The 17190-nt window shown below is 47.3% G+C and overlaps 1 protein-coding gene across 2 annotated transcripts; it reads right to left on the reverse strand.

The window, feature by feature from the left end:
• Nucleotides 1-13826: 13826 nt before the first annotated feature.
• LOC109736434 (S-type anion channel SLAH2) lies at nucleotides 13827-16209 on the reverse strand. Of its 2 annotated transcripts, XM_040392295.3 has the most exons (3): nucleotides 15517-16209; nucleotides 14202-15422; nucleotides 13827-13968 (listed from the first exon to the last, which is right to left on the reverse strand). In XM_040392295.3, the coding sequence occupies exons 1-2, from the start codon at nucleotides 16057-16059 to the stop codon at nucleotides 14205-14207; spliced, it is 1761 nt and encodes a 586-aa protein (XP_040248229.1). In that variant the 5' UTR covers nucleotides 16060-16209; the 3' UTR covers nucleotides 13827-13968; nucleotides 14202-14204. The 2 variants fall into 2 exon arrangements, with proteins under 2 accessions (XP_040248229.1, XP_020151245.2); XM_020295656.4 differs by lacking the exon at nucleotides 13827-13968 and having other exon boundaries at nucleotides 14009-15422.
• Between the last annotated feature and the right edge of the window lie 981 nt (nucleotides 16210-17190).

A 17190-nucleotide genomic window follows, 5' to 3' on the forward strand; every position in this document is an offset into this window, starting at 1 on the left:
TCGCGAGCAGCAGAGAACTATGCCGGCAAAGGAACAAATGATTTATGGCCTTCATCCAAATCAGTTTTTTCTCCATCAACCAATATACTCCGGAGGAGCTCCATCACCTGTTCTGACTGTGAATCGCTAGCTGCGGCTGTGAATAAAGCGTCACTAGCCATGTTGCGTAGTTGATGATACTTATTCATGTGATCAGACCATACATGAGTATTCGCAATCCTCGAAGAAGGGAACGCTGGCTTGGCATGCATTGTCCATCTTTTCTTGACAATTTTTTTTGGAAATGTGCGTACACCAAGATGATCCAGAACGCAGAATATATGTGTGCATGGGTAATCCTGACTTTCCAACTTTTTACATGTACAAGCTGCATCATCCAGTCTTGCTCCTGTAAACAGACAAGTCACGTGATATATAAAATCCACAGGCTTAGCATCCACGCCTTGTGCATCCAACTTTTTTGCATCCAACTCCTCACTATCCTTACCTTCCAAGTCATTGGGATCCTTAGCATCCAGGTTTTTGGCATGCAAGTCCACACCATCCTTGCCTTCCAAGTCATTGGGATCCTCAGCATCCAAGTTTTTTGCATGCAAGTCCTCAGCATCCTTACCTTCCAAGTCATTGGGATCCTCAGCATCCAAGTTTTTTGCATGCAAGTCCTCACATCCTTACCTTCCATGTCATTGGGATCCTCAGCTCCAATTTTTTTGCATGCAAGTCCTCAGCATCCTTACCTTCCTTACCTTGCAATTCTGTAGCATCCCTGCCATATGGGACTTTATCATATGGGGCTTTGCGCAAAACTCCAAACACGACCAAACCATCACATGCTACCCGGTCCGTGACCTGCCAATTTGTCCCTTCGACAATCTGACGCTTTACCTTTGGAAACATCACAGTTGTATAAATATAAGAGGCAGCAATCTCCAGAGGGTGTGCATTCAGCTTAGTGAAGGGTATCATATGTGTTGCTACTGCGTCTAATGCTGCTTCATTCTTACGCATTATGGATACACAGTGCTCAACATGCTGCAACAAATCAACAAGCTGCATCTTCCTGTTCATGTGCACATGAAGCCTTGAGTTGAGAGACTCACTCCTCTGATTACTCATCATGCCTAGGAAATATCTACCCTTTGTGTACGCATCAGCCCATTTGTGTCGCAGCTCGTACATCCTGTTAACCCATGACGACCTCTTCCCCGTTGGTTTTATTTTGAATCGAACCTTATAAGCCTCCCATCTTTTCTCAAACTCATCAACATCCCAACGACGGTAAATGAATTCCCTAAATTCCTCAAGGTTTTTCTTGCGGAGGTGCATCACCATATTCTCCTCGATATGCCACGTGCACAAACGATGATCTGTTCCAGTCCAGACAGTAGCTATTGCTTTAGCCATTGAACCGTCCCCATCGGTGATTGCTGAAATGGGTGCCCTCTGGGACATTGCCTCCAAAAATACATGAAGAAGCCACTGGTATGATGCAACTGTCTCGTCTGACACTAGACCGACCCCAAACAAAACTATGTTGCGGTGATGGTTCAGACCAACAAATGGAACAAACGGAAGCCTGTACATGTTAGACCGGTATGTACTATCGAACACCACGACACCACCAAAGGCAACATAGTCAATCCGGGATTGTGAATCAGCCCAGAATATGTTCCTCAAATGGCCTTCTTTGTCTTTTGTGTATTTGAAAAAAGAATTCCGGGTCTGCTTTCTTCTGTGCAATCATATAGGTGAGAAAATATCTAGCGTCACTGCCTTCTATCTTGCGCTTCTTCTGGATTGAAACATGGTTGTATAGGTCTCGATCTATATATCCAAGCTTGTCGGGACCTCCGGCATTCTTCTCCATTACATTCATAATCTGATGTGTTCGAAGTCCACCAACAGCATACTCGATGACATCGGCCTGTTGTGCATCAGTCATTCTACGATGAGCCGATAAGTAGGGAGTCAGGTCAGCAGGGACAAACAGATGGTTATGCTTGTCCACAAAATTCTTGACGAACCAGAGGCCACTACTATGTTGTAGCTCAACCTGAAAAAGAGCGGGACACCCACACCGAGAAAGACCCCTCGGTGTTCTTTTTCTATCAGCTCTGTTAAAGTGCTTAAGGGCCCGCCATCCTTGTTTGCAGCACTTGTATGTCCTTCTGTATGCATTTTGTTTCGGACCCGGACCCCTGTACTTCAGATCATCCTTTCTAACACCAAACCCTTTTTCTCTCGCATAGCCTACGTAGAACATGTAGGCTTCTTCCTCAGTCCTGAAAGTCTTCTTCACAATCTCTATGTATTCCATACACTCATTCAGATCTGAACCAGCCATGCCTTTAATATCAATTCCTTTACCTTGCATGTGTACATCATCCAGGTCTATGCCATCCTTGCCTGCATCCTCATTATCGTTATCATCCGTGCGCATACCATCCATTCCTTTGCCTTCGTTTCGTCTATCACCCATGTCCTTGTCATCCTTGCCTGTATTCCCCAAGTTTTTGCCATCGTTGCCTTTATCATCCATGTCGTTATGCTGCCAACGAAAACAGATAGTCAATGTTACGGATGGATAGCATACATAATAATTATGCAATACTCTGCTTAAATAATTGATTTAATTTTTCATATCGGATTCATGTACCAAACTCAGTCCTTCAAAAGCTGTAAGTAAGTATAAAATATTCCCTCACTAAATCCAGAAATATTTAATTGATTGTACTTGTTGTAACTGATGATCTCCTAACTAAATCCAAAGTGCACGAATCTTTCAAGTCCCCTGATAGATCCACCCTGATAGATCAATTATCTGCAAACTCCATTCAAAATTGCGTCCTAATTGAATCCAAAATTATCACCTAACTAAATCCAAATTATCTCCTCACTAAGTCGAAAATATCTCCAAACTCCATACAAAAATAATTATCTCCTAACTAAATCCAAAATATCTGGAAACTCAAATTCAAAAGCATCTCCTAACTAAATCCAAAATAAGTTTCTTTGAATCCAAATCTGCTGACAAATTCTCATGGCACACAACCCTAACTAAGTGCTTTAATATGTCCTAGCTAAATCCGACTTACACTTCCTTTGAATCAAAATCTTGTCACAACTTTCTGAAACCATAAACCCTAACTAACTACATCAACATGTCCTACCTAAATCCAACTTACACTCCCTTTCAATCGAAATCTCGTCACAACTTTCTGAAACCATAAACCCTAAACCTCACATAACATATCCTAAACCCTAATCAAGTCCGACCCCTATTGGTACTATAAGCATAAGGGACCAGCAAAGATTTGAGATGGGTAGGCACTTACAGCGAAGATCCGGCGTGAAAAAGTTGATGCACGTCGATGAGGATGATGTGGCCTCTCGGGTCGGGGAAGGAGGGGAGGCTCGTCGGAAGATCTGGCGCCGCGACCCGAGTGGGGTGACTTGCGATGGAGGGGGGAGGGGGGAGTAGGAGCAGGAGGAAGGAGTGACACGGCGAGTGCGATCGGCGGCGATCGAGGGAGCCGGGGGCGATCGGCGGCGATCGAGGGAGCCGGGGGCGATCGGCGGCGATCGAGGGCGCCGAGGTTAGGGCTCGAGAGGAGGAGAGAGGACGAACCGCTCGAACCAAATTTCAAAAGAGTACGCACGAGGATTGGACCTCTATAATGAAGTGTTTTATTAATGCAATTAATTTAATCGAAAAATTTCGGACGAGAATACCCCTGGACTTCATTGGGCCGATTAAAGGTATAAAAAATTTAGGTCGAAAATACCCTTGGGCTCAAAAAGGCCCAGCTATTCTAATCCGTTAGATCGCCCATATAATACACATGATTTGGTGTATTATGATGCACCGTAAAATTTCCCATTAGAAATCGGGTCTCCCAACTCATCGCTCTTGGCCTTGCAACTCCATGACTGCTTCTTCCACGGAGTCGAGTTGACCATACTCCCAAAGCTTGAGCGTCTTCTGTGCAATGACTCTACGTCGTCGTCGGTCCAGAGCATGCGGGTCGGCTGTGTTCCAAGCCTTCGTCCAATAAACCTCTCCGCACGGTATCTGAAATGCTGCTTTCACAACCGTCCAGCATCGCTCTCTGCGGCATTCAATAGCCTTAGTGATGTTTCTCTTTGCAACATGCATATCCTCGACACAGCCTGGATTCTTTCTGTTCTAGATGTTGCGCCCTTCCTGAGCAACCTTTCAATTAAGGTACACATCTTAATTTTCTTCTCTCTATATAAATTTCTTGCTGACAAGGCAATCAAATCTCATGACGTCTGCATTTGCATTTTTCTTCTCATGCCAGCATCCATAAATCTTATCTTCCTACACTTAATAATTGTGAGGTTTATTTGCTTATAATTAACTTATATAGAATGTTGTTGTTTGTGCAAGGGAAATCGGAGCCCGTTGACACCTCTTTTATAAAAAAAGATCACACTAAGTAATCATACTTTTTTTTCTCTGGTGTAGCTAATTCATCGCCAGTTTACACATCAAGGTCCCTACATGTTCACCCTGGCAGAGGAAGGACCTAAATTTGAGCACCACAACTTGAGTTCGCTGGAGATAAAATCATATGGAATTAGTCAGGACATGGACGTAATGCATTTCATCAGGCTCATCAGGAGGCATGCTGTGTGTTTGAAGAGGATACACTTGCTTGAGCAATGCGAGTACACAGGGTGTGACGGTGTCACGTGCTTGTGTCAAGTGGAAGACGAACGCAAGAAAGCCTTACGTGACAAACTCAATCTCGGATTCTCCACATCCGTAGAGATAACCATAGAGCCAGTTGTTTCAAAGCGATAAAGTGTCACACGTGTTTGCTGGCCTTGCTAGTGCAATGCTCGCATTCTTTATTCTGATTGTAGTTCATCTTTCGGCAAGCAAAATAACTTGGATTTTGGAGCCAAGTTTACGGCGGAATGTGTCTATCAATCTATATCTTCCACTATGTAATTATGTGTTTCTATTTCACTAGTAGAAAAAGAGGGTTCCATACGCCCCCATTAGTCCTCAAAATAATCGAACCGCGACCAAAGGGGTCTTTAGTCGCGGTTCGGGAGGAGACCCGCGACCAACTATCTGGGCCCAGCGCGCTCGGTCGACAGCTGGCGGACGGGAGGGGCTTTAGTCCCGGTTGGCCTGGCCAACCGGGACTAAAGGTCCTCAAGCTGGCCCGAAGGCCTTTACTCGCGGTTGGCCAGACCAACCGGGACTAAAGGTTAGTCCTTTAGTCGCGGTTGGCCAGACCAACCGGTACTAAAGGGCCCATCAAACTCTACCCCCCGACCGCCTTTTCAGTTTTAGAAAAACCAAAATAAAATGATGGAAATGTCAAAAAATAAAATAAAATAAGTTTCTCATGTGATATGTGGTCTAGTTCTTGGGAAAATTAACAAATATGAATTTCGACTTTATTTGCAAAATCTCTCTGGAATTTCTTAAAATGGGCATAACTTTTGCATACGAACTCGGATGAAAAAGTTTTTTATATGAAAAATCAAAAAGTTTTTTATATGAAAAATCATCTACTCGAAAAGTTACATCCGATTTTAACCGGGGAAACCCCGTTAAACATTTTCAAAATCCTCAAAAACCTAACAGAAAAAAAGATACGGGGCTTCTAAGATCTGGAGAGGCAAAAAAATTCAAAAAATTTCAAATTGTGGTCAAACTGTGGTCAAACAATGGTCAAACTAATTATTCTAGAATATTAGTGTTACTAAATAATTATTTCAGTTTTTTTTAAATTTTGGTCAAATCTGGTCAAATTGTGGTCAAACAATGGTCAAACTAATTATTCCAGAAATATTAGTGTTACTAAATAATTATTGTTTTTTAAAACAATAGTTTCAAACTCAAACAGTGAAATGTGTCACTTCATGCTCAAGCTAAATTCCTGAAGGTTAATAGAATTGACATCCTACTATTGTCAGGAAAACAACAAGTGTAGACTTGGAAACGAGGGAGAATAGAACCCGGAAGTTAAGCGTGCTCAGGCTGGAGTAGTGAGAGGATGGGTGACCGTCCGGGAAGTTAGATGATTTGGAATGATGAGGGGTGATTAGAGATTAGAGGATAAATTGAGCAGTGATGAGGGGTGGTGATTAGAGATTAGAGGTTAAAATAATTCAGAAATTTGAAAATAAAAAAAAATAAAAAAAATCGCAGAAAAACCAGGTTTAGGGGGGCTAAAACCCTAAACCTGCGGAGGAGGCCTTTAGTCCCGGTTAGCCACGAGAACCGGAACTAAAGCTTTTAGTCGCGGTTCGTAAGAGGCGCGACTAAAGGGGGGGAGTCTTTAGTCGCGCATATTTAGTCCCGGTTGCACAGCCGGGACTAAAGGCCTTTGCGAACCGGGACTAAAGGCCCATTTTCTACCAGTGTTTGTGGAACGAAACCCTGATGTATCTCTGATCCAGTAGCTAAAACCCTAAACCTGCGGAGGAGGCCTTTAGTCCCGGTTAGCCACGAGAACCGGGACTAAAGCCTTTAGTCGCGGTTCGTAAGAGGCGCGACTAAAGGGGGGGAGTCTTTAGTCGCGCATATTTAGTCCCGGTTGCACAGCCGGGACTAAAGGCCTTTGCGAACCGGGACTAAAGGCCCATTTTCTACCAGTGTTTGTGGAACGAAACCCTGATGTATCTCTGATCCAGTAGCTATAATTGCTTTAAAGAACCACATATAAATAATTAAGTTGGCATATCTGAGGCTTTCATTCAACAAAAGAAAGAATTCGTTGCGTTTTTTTAGAGAAGAATCTGTAGAGTTAGAGGGTGCTTTGATCCAAGGGAGTTATTTTAGTCTGACTAAAAATAGTCTCTTTAAGAGGCTAAAGTTCCAAGCATCCCTGACTAAAGAGAGGCTAAAACTAGTCATGAGACTAAAATTTTTTAGTCAGGGTACCCCTACTAAAATGTGGATTAGTCCTCTCTCTCCTCATTTAACTCCTCTCCTTTAACACATGCGAGTTCTGGATTGGAGGGTTTGGAGGATAATAAATGCTCATTAACTTGATTTTAGTCTCTTTAATATATTGGGATCCAAGCATGGATGAGGCTAGCAAGTTTTAGTCCCACTACTTTTAGTCATGAGACTAAAACGTATCCAAGCACCCTCTTAGTTCGGAGCCATACAGTACAGATCATTACTCCTTTATGGAGCTCAAACAAGTAGACACCGGACACCAAAACCTGGTTTCATGCTTACTATCCGGTAAGCTCAAAGCCCAAAACAAGAAAGTGAACAAGAGTGCCATGCCATCAACTGTAACCTTGGTTTCGAGCAACGAGGGAATAGCATGTCACTATCACACACACAAAATGCTTTTTTGAGTTATCTTTTGCCTTTTGGAAAATCTCACTTCTAAAGTTCCAACACACTAGGGTACCCATTCTTATTGATACACCTTTGGTGAAACGTTCGTCCAATTTTCAGGTTTATGGATTGTGTTTGTTTGTTTTGTGAGTAGGACTGTGGAGTTACTTGGAGATGAGACTAGAATCTAAGAAATCTAACTTACTTCTAGAGAATAGAAGTATAACCACCAGATTTACAAACTCAACCATTAATTCCAGCAATTATACACTATAATGGCAATGTAAACTGCTCAACGATATCACACCTAATTCTCAATTACGTGCAGCCAGTTCATAAAGATGAAAAAAGGAAAACGAACGAAGAAAAAACATACAGAACTCTATACATGTTCTACTACTCAACATAAGCTAGCCTTGCATGCGTGCACCATGTCGTGCACCAATCATCTAACACTCTGATCTTTCATGCCCGTGTGCCACCAGAGACTCACCGGCAATGCTGCTCGTCCTGGAATTGTCGGAGTAGATGCCCTGCTTGGAACTGGAACTCATATTTGGGATGGAGAGAACGAGCTCCTTAACATCGACCAGAGATAGAGGATTGAAGGTGTGAGAGTATCTTGTTGAACTTGGGTTTTCGCCGTGTGATGGTAATAGACATAACGTTGGGGAAGAGGTCGCGCCGCACAATGGCATGGTACGCGGTGGTTGCGAGCACACCAGTGGTGGTGACGACGGCGATCCCCGATAGCCACACTGCCATAGCCCGTGTCAGCACGTGTCAATCTCTGATGCATACAATACCTTTGCTAGGGTCACGCTAGTCATTGGGAATATGTACACACACGTCGCTAGGGCAATGTTTATTCATGTTTTTCACCTACTACTGAGCCAACTTGCTCAAAGTTCACAAACATGACTATTTATTTGTGATGTCAATACAACGCCACAGAACATACGGTTTTGATATCTTCCTTGCCTTCATACCAGGAACCTCTTGATCGAACATGTACAGCTCTCTCCCATGTTCAATGATATTTTTCGTCATTCCAACTTGCATATCCTCGAAATGATCTGACCGATTTGAATTTTCCATTCTCTATTTGAGCGTGTTCACCATCTATTAATGTGTTATCCTTCTGTTTCAAAAAATGGTGATGTTTGGAAATGGAAACGGTATGTAACTTCGCCAACTAGTTTGCATTGCAATACCTATTTAATAACTAAGAAAATTAATAATATTTGGAAAACTACTTCTCAACTCAAATCTATGCATATGTTTTTTAGTTTGTAATCTATATATTTAGTATAATATAGTTGGTTATCCAAAGTTTTGACAAACTTATACGATAAACCGAATGACCCCTTTTTATTCAACCAGCCTGAAAATTCCTTAATAGTCAAAACTAGTGGAAATTAAATCGACAGTCCTATTCTACCCCCGAGCTGAAATGAGCTCGGGATGTACAATAAATTCGAAAAAATATATGAAAACATGGTCAAAAAATTCTGATTTTTTTTATGGCAAGCACGGACAAATTTGCTGGAGGCTTGCCAAATTTCATCATGAAAGAACATTCGTGGAAGTCGCGGCAAAAAATAACAAAATCAGCACTCCAATATGCTTTTGAAAACATCACTTTTGGAGCATCAATTTTGTATTTTTGCCGCAACTTCCACAAATGATCTTTCATGATGAATGTTTGCAAGTATCCATCAATTTTGTCAATTTTTTGAACATGTTTTCATTTTTGTTGAATTTACTGTTCACCAGAGCTCATTTGAGCTTGAGCTGAGAAACATCACGTCCAAATTAAATCCACAAATTCAAACTAATAATAGTCATAAGATGGCATATATAACACTAGAGGTCTAGACCTACACTATATTGGTCGATGTCAAATACATCCACGTATCACTACATTGTGTACATAACGTGGGTTTGCTTGACGCAGGCTGAACTTTTGTTATTATAAAAAAGGGGATGCATAGAAATTTGAAGTGGTAGAAATTACATTTTTTTGAAGGAAATTACATATTTTCTGTAGAAAGAATATTCAATACTAGTTCTAATACCGGACTTGGGCTGCTCCGCACTGATGGGCCCAGAGCTAGCTATGGTCCGAAACCAAACTCTATGAATTGGGACATATATACGTGCCACCGCCGTGGATATATACTCTATGGGTATGTTTGGTTGCCGTAGTCTACAGTAGTTGCATTGCATACCCTTCTCAACTCAGCCTAGCTATGCAAATGCAGCCTCAAATGCACCATCTGCAAGTTGTTTGGTTGCCTGCATGCCCTCTTGCCTGCATGAGCTGAACAACACTGACTGGTGTTTGGTTGCCTGCATGTTAGTGGACAAACCCAAGGCATGATGTTTGGTTGTATGCAACGCCTGGTGTGTGGTAACCTCTTTGGCTAGTTGGTGAGGTTACCAGCACACTTCGGCACTACTATGTAGCACACATCATAAGCAGAGCAGAGTATAAACAGAGGATCAACTACTTAACATCATAGTTCAGATAAGCAGTACCACACTTCATAACAGTTCAACGCATAAACCATAAACATAAACAGTTCAAAGCAGACTCGATAGTACTTAGGAAGGAGGTGCCCCGGCACTAGTCCTTGGTGGCGAAGGCTTCGTCGTGATTCCCGCACTTGTTGACGACCTCAATGCCTTCGTCGTCGAAGATGATGACCTTGAGGGTGTCTGGAGTGAGGAGCTTGAACGTCACCATGTAGCCGATCTTGATCTGATGAACGGCTACTTAGGTGGCCCAACCTTGATCCAGGGTCACCCTGTCGTTCATCAGCTTCACCGTCACCTTCCAAGAGCAGCCGGTGTTGTTCCTGAGCTTGAACTCCGTCGGCACCGCGACGAAGTGCTTGGTGAAGTCCAGGGCATGGGGATGCACTCAAGCTTCGGTGGAAGGATGACCTTGTAGAAGTGAGTTGGGCCATCCTCCTCATGGTAGTGGCCGTAGTTGCGACGCTTGTTGCTGGGGGGCTCCTCCATGCGCTCGTCCTCGCCAGCCTCCGGCGTCTTCGGTTCTTCCTCGGCGGTGGGCGGCAGCACAACCTCGTCGGGCATTGGATGAAGGGGCTGCTTGCCCTTGTTGTCAACGGCCGGGAGCACCTCCGTGCCCATCTCATTGCTCTCCTCGATCTGCACACAATTCATGGAGTCAGGCACAACACAGAGTTCATGGCTTATTGATGAGCATGTAGTTAAAACGGCATGACTGCCACTCTTCTCCTCCTCTCCCTCGCCCCTATATTTACACCCTGCCCACCACTACTTACCCACCCCCTCTCTTTTCTCACTGTCAACCTTCCTCCTCTCCATCGCCATGAGCTCTAGCTCCAACTCCAACGCCAACCCCTTCCCTTGGGGTATTGGCTGGAGGGCCTTCTTCCTCGGGTGGTCGGCTGGTGACCGCACCAAGTTCGAGAACACCATGAAGGTGTGCTCGAACTTCGGCTCCATGCCTGACATGCAGAAGGAATCTGATGCAGTGCTCAAGAGGGCCACTGCACAAGAGCTGAAGACGCTGATTTCTGACCCAGCGAAGGGCGCGATGGCAGTCGACATCATTCGTTGGGCCATGAATCAGGCCATCTCCGACGATGCTAAACAGAGGAAGAAGTGACGCAAGTACAAGAACTACTGGTCTCCTAATGACCGCCATGCCGCAGTGTACTGGGACACGGCAATCGCGCCACTGACGGTCATCGGTGGGGAGCCTAAGGAGGAGGAAGAACCGGTGCAGATGCCAGCGAGGGCGCCGGAGCCAGGCCGCCGTACCTGGCAGATCGACCTCGACTCCACCGAGGACGACGACGATGACCCACCGCCCCGGATGGCGATGAACAAGAAGATGAAGGCCAGCGGCTCGACCCGCCGCTCCGCACGCCCGTGACGGCCGCCGCGGTGATCCGGTGTCCATTGTGTACCCCCAATCCCCCAATCCCCCTTCTGCATCCGCATCTACCTCTATTCCAATCTTGCATGAACTAGTTTGAAGTACTATGAACTCGTATGAACTAGTATGAATTACCTCTACATGCTTATCTACCTCTATTCCCCATTCCCCTCTGCCGTGGATCGAACCTATCGCCGGATCGAATGGAAAAAAGTACTGCGTGACGAACAGAGAAAAGTGCTTACCGCCATTGCCGTGGGCTAAGTGATGATCCGCTCGCCGGTGATGGAGTCCGGTGGTCTTCTTGCTCTGCTCCGGTCCGCCGCCGCCGGTGAGAGTTGGGAGAGTGGGGGAGAGTGGGGAGAGGGAGCGGTGAGACTAATAACTACCGGCGCTTCGGAAAGCAACGCGGCTTCTCGAGCGTGGTCGCGCGCGTGCAGCCGCCGCCGCCGCCCACGTGCACCGCTCGGGCCTGACCCTGGAGAAACTGCCAATTCGAGCGTTTCCATGAAGCCAGCCCAGGAGTGCTTTAAGGTTCGTGACATGCGGGCCGGATAGTAAAACCAAGCAACCAATCAGCCCGTTTTCATCCCGCGCGAGTCAGGCCGGGCCTCATGTAGGCAACCAAACACGCCCTATATATCTGCTGCGCCGTCATGCAATCTCAGCTGCAACTCGGCCGAGCCGGCGTGCATTAATGGAGACGGGTGGCCGTAAACGAGTGAAGGGTAGCAACGGCGGCGGCGGCGGCGACAGCATCAGCGCCCTACGCGACGACGTCCTCGTCGACATACTCCAGCGCGTAGACCTGCGCGCGGCGGTCACGGCGGGCGCCGTGGCGAGGCGTTGGAGGCGCCTCCTGCGCATGCTCCCCGATCTCGACATGCACATCGCCACGCTGGTGCCGCACCATCTCTGGAGATCCTCGGCGCATAGTGTCATGGCCACGTACACCAAAGTTGTAACGTGGTTTCTGCTCCCCACCTATCACCGGACCAGGTTGCACCTCGCCTTCTACCTCGTGGACGTAGACGACCCGTGCCTGCGCTCCATCGGCGAGTCCATCGCCGCCACGCCCGCCGACCGCCTCGAGCTCACCGTACGCAAGGCATACCTTGTGGTCGTCGAGTTCGGTCCACGCTTCGCGTCGTTCCTCGCGACCTGCCTCACTGCCTTCGCCCGGCTCACCAGCCTCGCGCTGCACGACTTCTTCTTCTCCACCACCTCGGAGATCGTTGGTCTCCTCGACGTCTGCCACGCGCTAGAGCTCCTCTCCTTGACCAACTGCAAGTGTTGGGCCACCGTTGTGGAGAAATTGAAGATCGACGCCCCCAACTCGTCGCTCATGGCCTTGGAACTCCATGGTTGCGGTTTCCCCGGAGTCGAACTGACGGCAGTCCCAAAACTTGAGCGCTTTATCTGCGATGGCACTAACTTTGTCCAGAGCGTGAGTTTTGGCTATGTTCCTTCCCTTCGTGCCATAAAGCTCTCTGCACGGCATCTGCAATACTACTTTCTGAATCCAACGTCGCTCTCTCCCGCATTCAATGGCCTCGTAGATGTTTATTTTTGCAGATTGAATATACCCCGGATGGCTTGGATCCCTTCTGTTTTAGATGCTGCACCCTTCCTGAAAAACCTTTATATTGAGGTACGTAGTAGTGCACCTTATTATTTCTCTATCTATCTATATTTGTTTCTAATAAGAAAGCAAAACCTCTGGCCATCTGCATGCATGCTCTCATGCATACATCTGGAAAAAAAAATATCTTATCTTCTCTACCATTTTAGATATTTTAAACCTGTTTTGTTTTTGTAGCTATATCCTGACTTTAGAAATCGACGTCCCTACAAGTTCACTGTGGTAGGGGAAAGGCCTAAATTTGAGCACCACAACTTGAGTTCGCTGGAGATAAAAGCCTATGGAATTAGTACGGAAATGGACGTCATGAATTACGTGAGGCTCATCAGGAATTATGCTGTGTATTTGAAGAGGATACACTTGCTTGAGCAATGCAAGTACCTAAATTGCGATGGTGTCACGTGCTTGTGCCAAGTGGAAGACGACCGAAAGAAAATCTTACGTGACATACTCAATGTTGGATTTTCCACATCCGTAGAGATAACAATAGAGCCAGTGGTTACAAAAAGGAAGACCATAGAGCAAGTAGCACGAGTATGCTAACCATGCTTGTGCAATGATCTCACGCTTTATTCAGAGTGTAGTTCCTCTTTCTGCAAGCAAAACAACATGCATTTTGGACTCAAGTTTGTGGCGGAAGGTGTCTATACTTCTATATTTTCGACTATGTAAGTGCTTTGATCTGTGGGACGAACCCTGTTCAGTCTCTGTTCCAGGTAGCAATTAGTTTTCTTAAAATAAAATAATACATAATTATGTTAGCACATCTGAGGCTTTCATTAAGCAACCAGAAATAATTTGTAGATTTTTTGAGAACAATACGGTTCGTATGTAACTATATGGATGCCGGAACTAATAGACACAGAACACCAAAACTTGGCTTCAACCTATTATGTAAAGAAAGCTTAGTCTGAGAGTACCGCCATCAACACATCATAGTCACACACAAAAAATGATTTTGCAAATTCTTCTCTCTTATTTGAAAATCTCACTTCCAAAGTTGCAACACACTAGGCCATCCATTCTGGTTGATGCACCTTTGGTGAATTGTTCCTGCAATTTTCAGGTCTATGGAGTTACTTGGAGATCAAAATAGAGCAGGAAATGTAACTTGCTTCTGATGAACGAAAGTATATAACCACTAATTTGACAAGCTCAACCATCAAGTCAGGATATCGCTACTAATCTGCAACTATGTGCAGCAAGTTCACAAAGACAAAAAAGAATGGAGAAAAAAATACAGAACTCCATACAGGTTACACTAATCAACATGTTATGCACCATACCGTCTAATACTCTTCTCTTCCGTGCCCGTGTGCCATTGGAGACTCACCGACACTGATGCTCATCCTGGAGCTGGAGCCGGAGTCAGAGTAGGGGGCCTGGTTGGAATAGGAACTGAAATTCGGGATGGAGAGAACAAGCTCCTTGACATCATAACTCGATGACCGGAGATGTGTGAGGATCTTGCTAAACTTGGGCCTTCGCCGCGTGATGGCGATGGACACATCATTGGGGAAGAGGTCCTTCCGCATGAAGGCATGGTACATGGTAGTGGCTAACACACCGATGACTGTGACGACGGCGATTCCTGACAACCCAACTGCCAATGCCCGTGTCAGCACATTGTCTACCTTTGATGCATACAATACCGTCGCCAAGGCCACACTCGTCATTGGGAATGTGTACGCCCACCATGCCAGGGAGAACCTAAACCCCCGAAAGAGGTTGACCTGCACCACCAGCGACACGTAGAGGAATAGCGAGATGAAGTAAAGGAGCTTAGCGCCATCGTTGAACTCACCAGAGATCCTTGTCCATGCCATAGACGCGACGCTAGGTGCAGCGACGAAAAGGAAGAAAACTGGGTGGAGCTCCTTGGGGAGCTGCACGTTGGTAGGGAGCCGCTGATAGAGAGTGACAAAGAGCACCACATAGTGGGCCAACCCAACAGCAAAGAAGAAGATGGGCAGCTCCCGGAGGCCCATCCTAGCGCCAAGCAGCGCACCGACGAAGTTGCCAACGACGGCGAGGTGGTTCGATGGGTTGGCCACCTTAGAGAGGCGCCGCTCGTCGCTAGTCATCCATTGTCCGTAGATTTTGAGGTCGAGACACAAGATAGGCGCCATGAGCACGCACCAGACGGCGTGGTGGATCTCCCACACCGGATGCGGCACGCCCTTGACAAGGAAGAGGCAAGCGATCCATGGCGCGAAGAAGTTGACGCGCACAGGATGGTTGAACTCACGACGGACAGCCTCGAAGTAGAAGACGATCTTCAAGAGGTAGGTGATGGAGACGACCACCATGAGTGCGACGGAGATCCACCAGAGGACGTGGTTGACAACCGGGTGCACGTGAAGGAACTTCGTGGAGGGCTCCCACTGCAGGGTCTTCCACAACATCGCCTGGCTGCTCACGCCAAGGCACATCCCAAAGGCGCTAATTGGAAACCGAAGCAGGAACGGCCATGTCTCGTCCTTAGGCAGGACCGCCACCTCTGTCGACTGCACGTTCACATTGTTATTAGACACAAAAATGGTTGTAGTATGCAAAGGCGGAACTTTTTGGTGGAATGCTACACGGTTACGCGGTACGTACACGGAGGGTCTCGAGCTCGGGGCCTTCGAGCGCGGCGAAGTAGCGGTCGGCGGTGGGCACTTCATCGTCCTCGTCGATGTCCTCCTCTGAGATCTTTGACGCCTCACCTTTCTCGACGTCGGTGTCCTGTGGCACCCCGCGGAGGTTGGAGAGCTGCCGTTCAAGGTCGCCATAGAACGTCTTGAAGTGGCCAAACCGCCGGTCTCGCTCCCACGGGACCTTCGACTCGATCGGCAGCACAGGAGCGGTGCCCACGTCGGCATCGCAGGCGCAGACTAACGGCGGCATGCTGAGCTGCGCAAGGTGGAGCCCCGACGGCGAGCCTGGCACGCTGAACGAGACAGAGCACCGCGTCTCATCCTGAGCCGCCGCGGCCGCGTCTTTGGTCATCGTGTCGTCGGCGGCGACTTCGTCTGCAGCCTCCATCAAAGAAGCGCCGGCTCTCCGCGGCACGGCACGGAAGACAAGCGGCTCCCGGGACAGAGCGCACCCCGGCTGGCCGTCCACCCCCGCCATCTGGATGCTGACCTCCCTCGTTGCCATGGCAACAACCTCTCTCTCTCTCTCTCTCTCTCTCTCTCTCTCTCTCTCTCTCTCTCTCTCTCTCTCTCTCTCTCTCTCTCTCCACCGTTGAAGCCAGCTGCAAGCTCTTCAAAACGGACAACTGGTGGTGACTGGTGAGTGAATGGATATGCATCGCATCGTGGGCATGACTAGCTTTATATACACGCGCGCGCGCGCACACACACATCCCAGCTGATGGATCGACCGACCTACCGGTGCTAGTGGTGCGCCGCCGGGCGGGGCGGTCAGGCTCAAATCAGCGGCGCCGGCGGGGTGGGGATGAGGCGCGCACGTGGACGGGAAGCACTAGAAGGTTCCACGCATCACAGCATCACGTGGACGAAATTCTTGTGTCACCTCGACTTGGACGGATGATGTGATGGAGAGCTCGATCAAACGACCATGTCTCGTGTCTTGTCAGATGGGTCTTCTATGCTGAGCCCGCAAGTCTGTGGGTTGGTGGAATAGCGACGCCCGAATAATATTTCCTTCGTCCCAAAATCTTTGTCTCAGATTTATCTAGATTTGTCTAGATATGGATGCATTTAACACTAGAGCACGACCAGGTGCATCGAATGCTTCCATATCTAGACATCTAAAACAAATCTTTTGAGACGGAGGGAGTAGACGTGAACTTCAAATGGGAGATCATAGTGGTCTATGGTCCGGCCGATCACAGTCGATCCGCCGCCTTCTTGGCAGAGCTTCATGCCAAGATCTCCTCCGCGACCCTCCCGGTCGTGGTTGGAGGCGACTTCAATCTCCTTCGATCCGCTGAGGAAAAGAATAACTCTCGGGTGGATTTGGCCGGGATGCGTCGTTTCAATGACTGGGTCGCGGATCTGGGTCTTCGTGAGCTAGACAGGGTCGGGGCTCGTTTTACCTGGACTAATCGACAGGTCTCCCCGACCCTTAGCGTGCTTGATCGGGTGTTTGTCTCCCCGGATTGGGAACTTCGGTTCTCTTTGGCCTCTCTTCAGGCCATTACCCGTATTGGTTCTGACCACATCCCCCTCCTCTTAGCCTCTATGGATGAACGGCCTCGCCCCCCCCCCCCCCCCGCGGTTCCGTTTCGAGAACTTCTGGCATCGGCAACCAGGCTTTATGGAA

The sequence above is a fragment of the Aegilops tauschii genome, chromosome 1 (assembly GCF_002575655.3).
Source record: "Aegilops tauschii subsp. strangulata cultivar AL8/78 chromosome 1, Aet v6.0, whole genome shotgun sequence".
Classification (NCBI taxonomy): Eukaryota; Viridiplantae; Streptophyta; class Magnoliopsida; order Poales; family Poaceae; genus Aegilops; species Aegilops tauschii.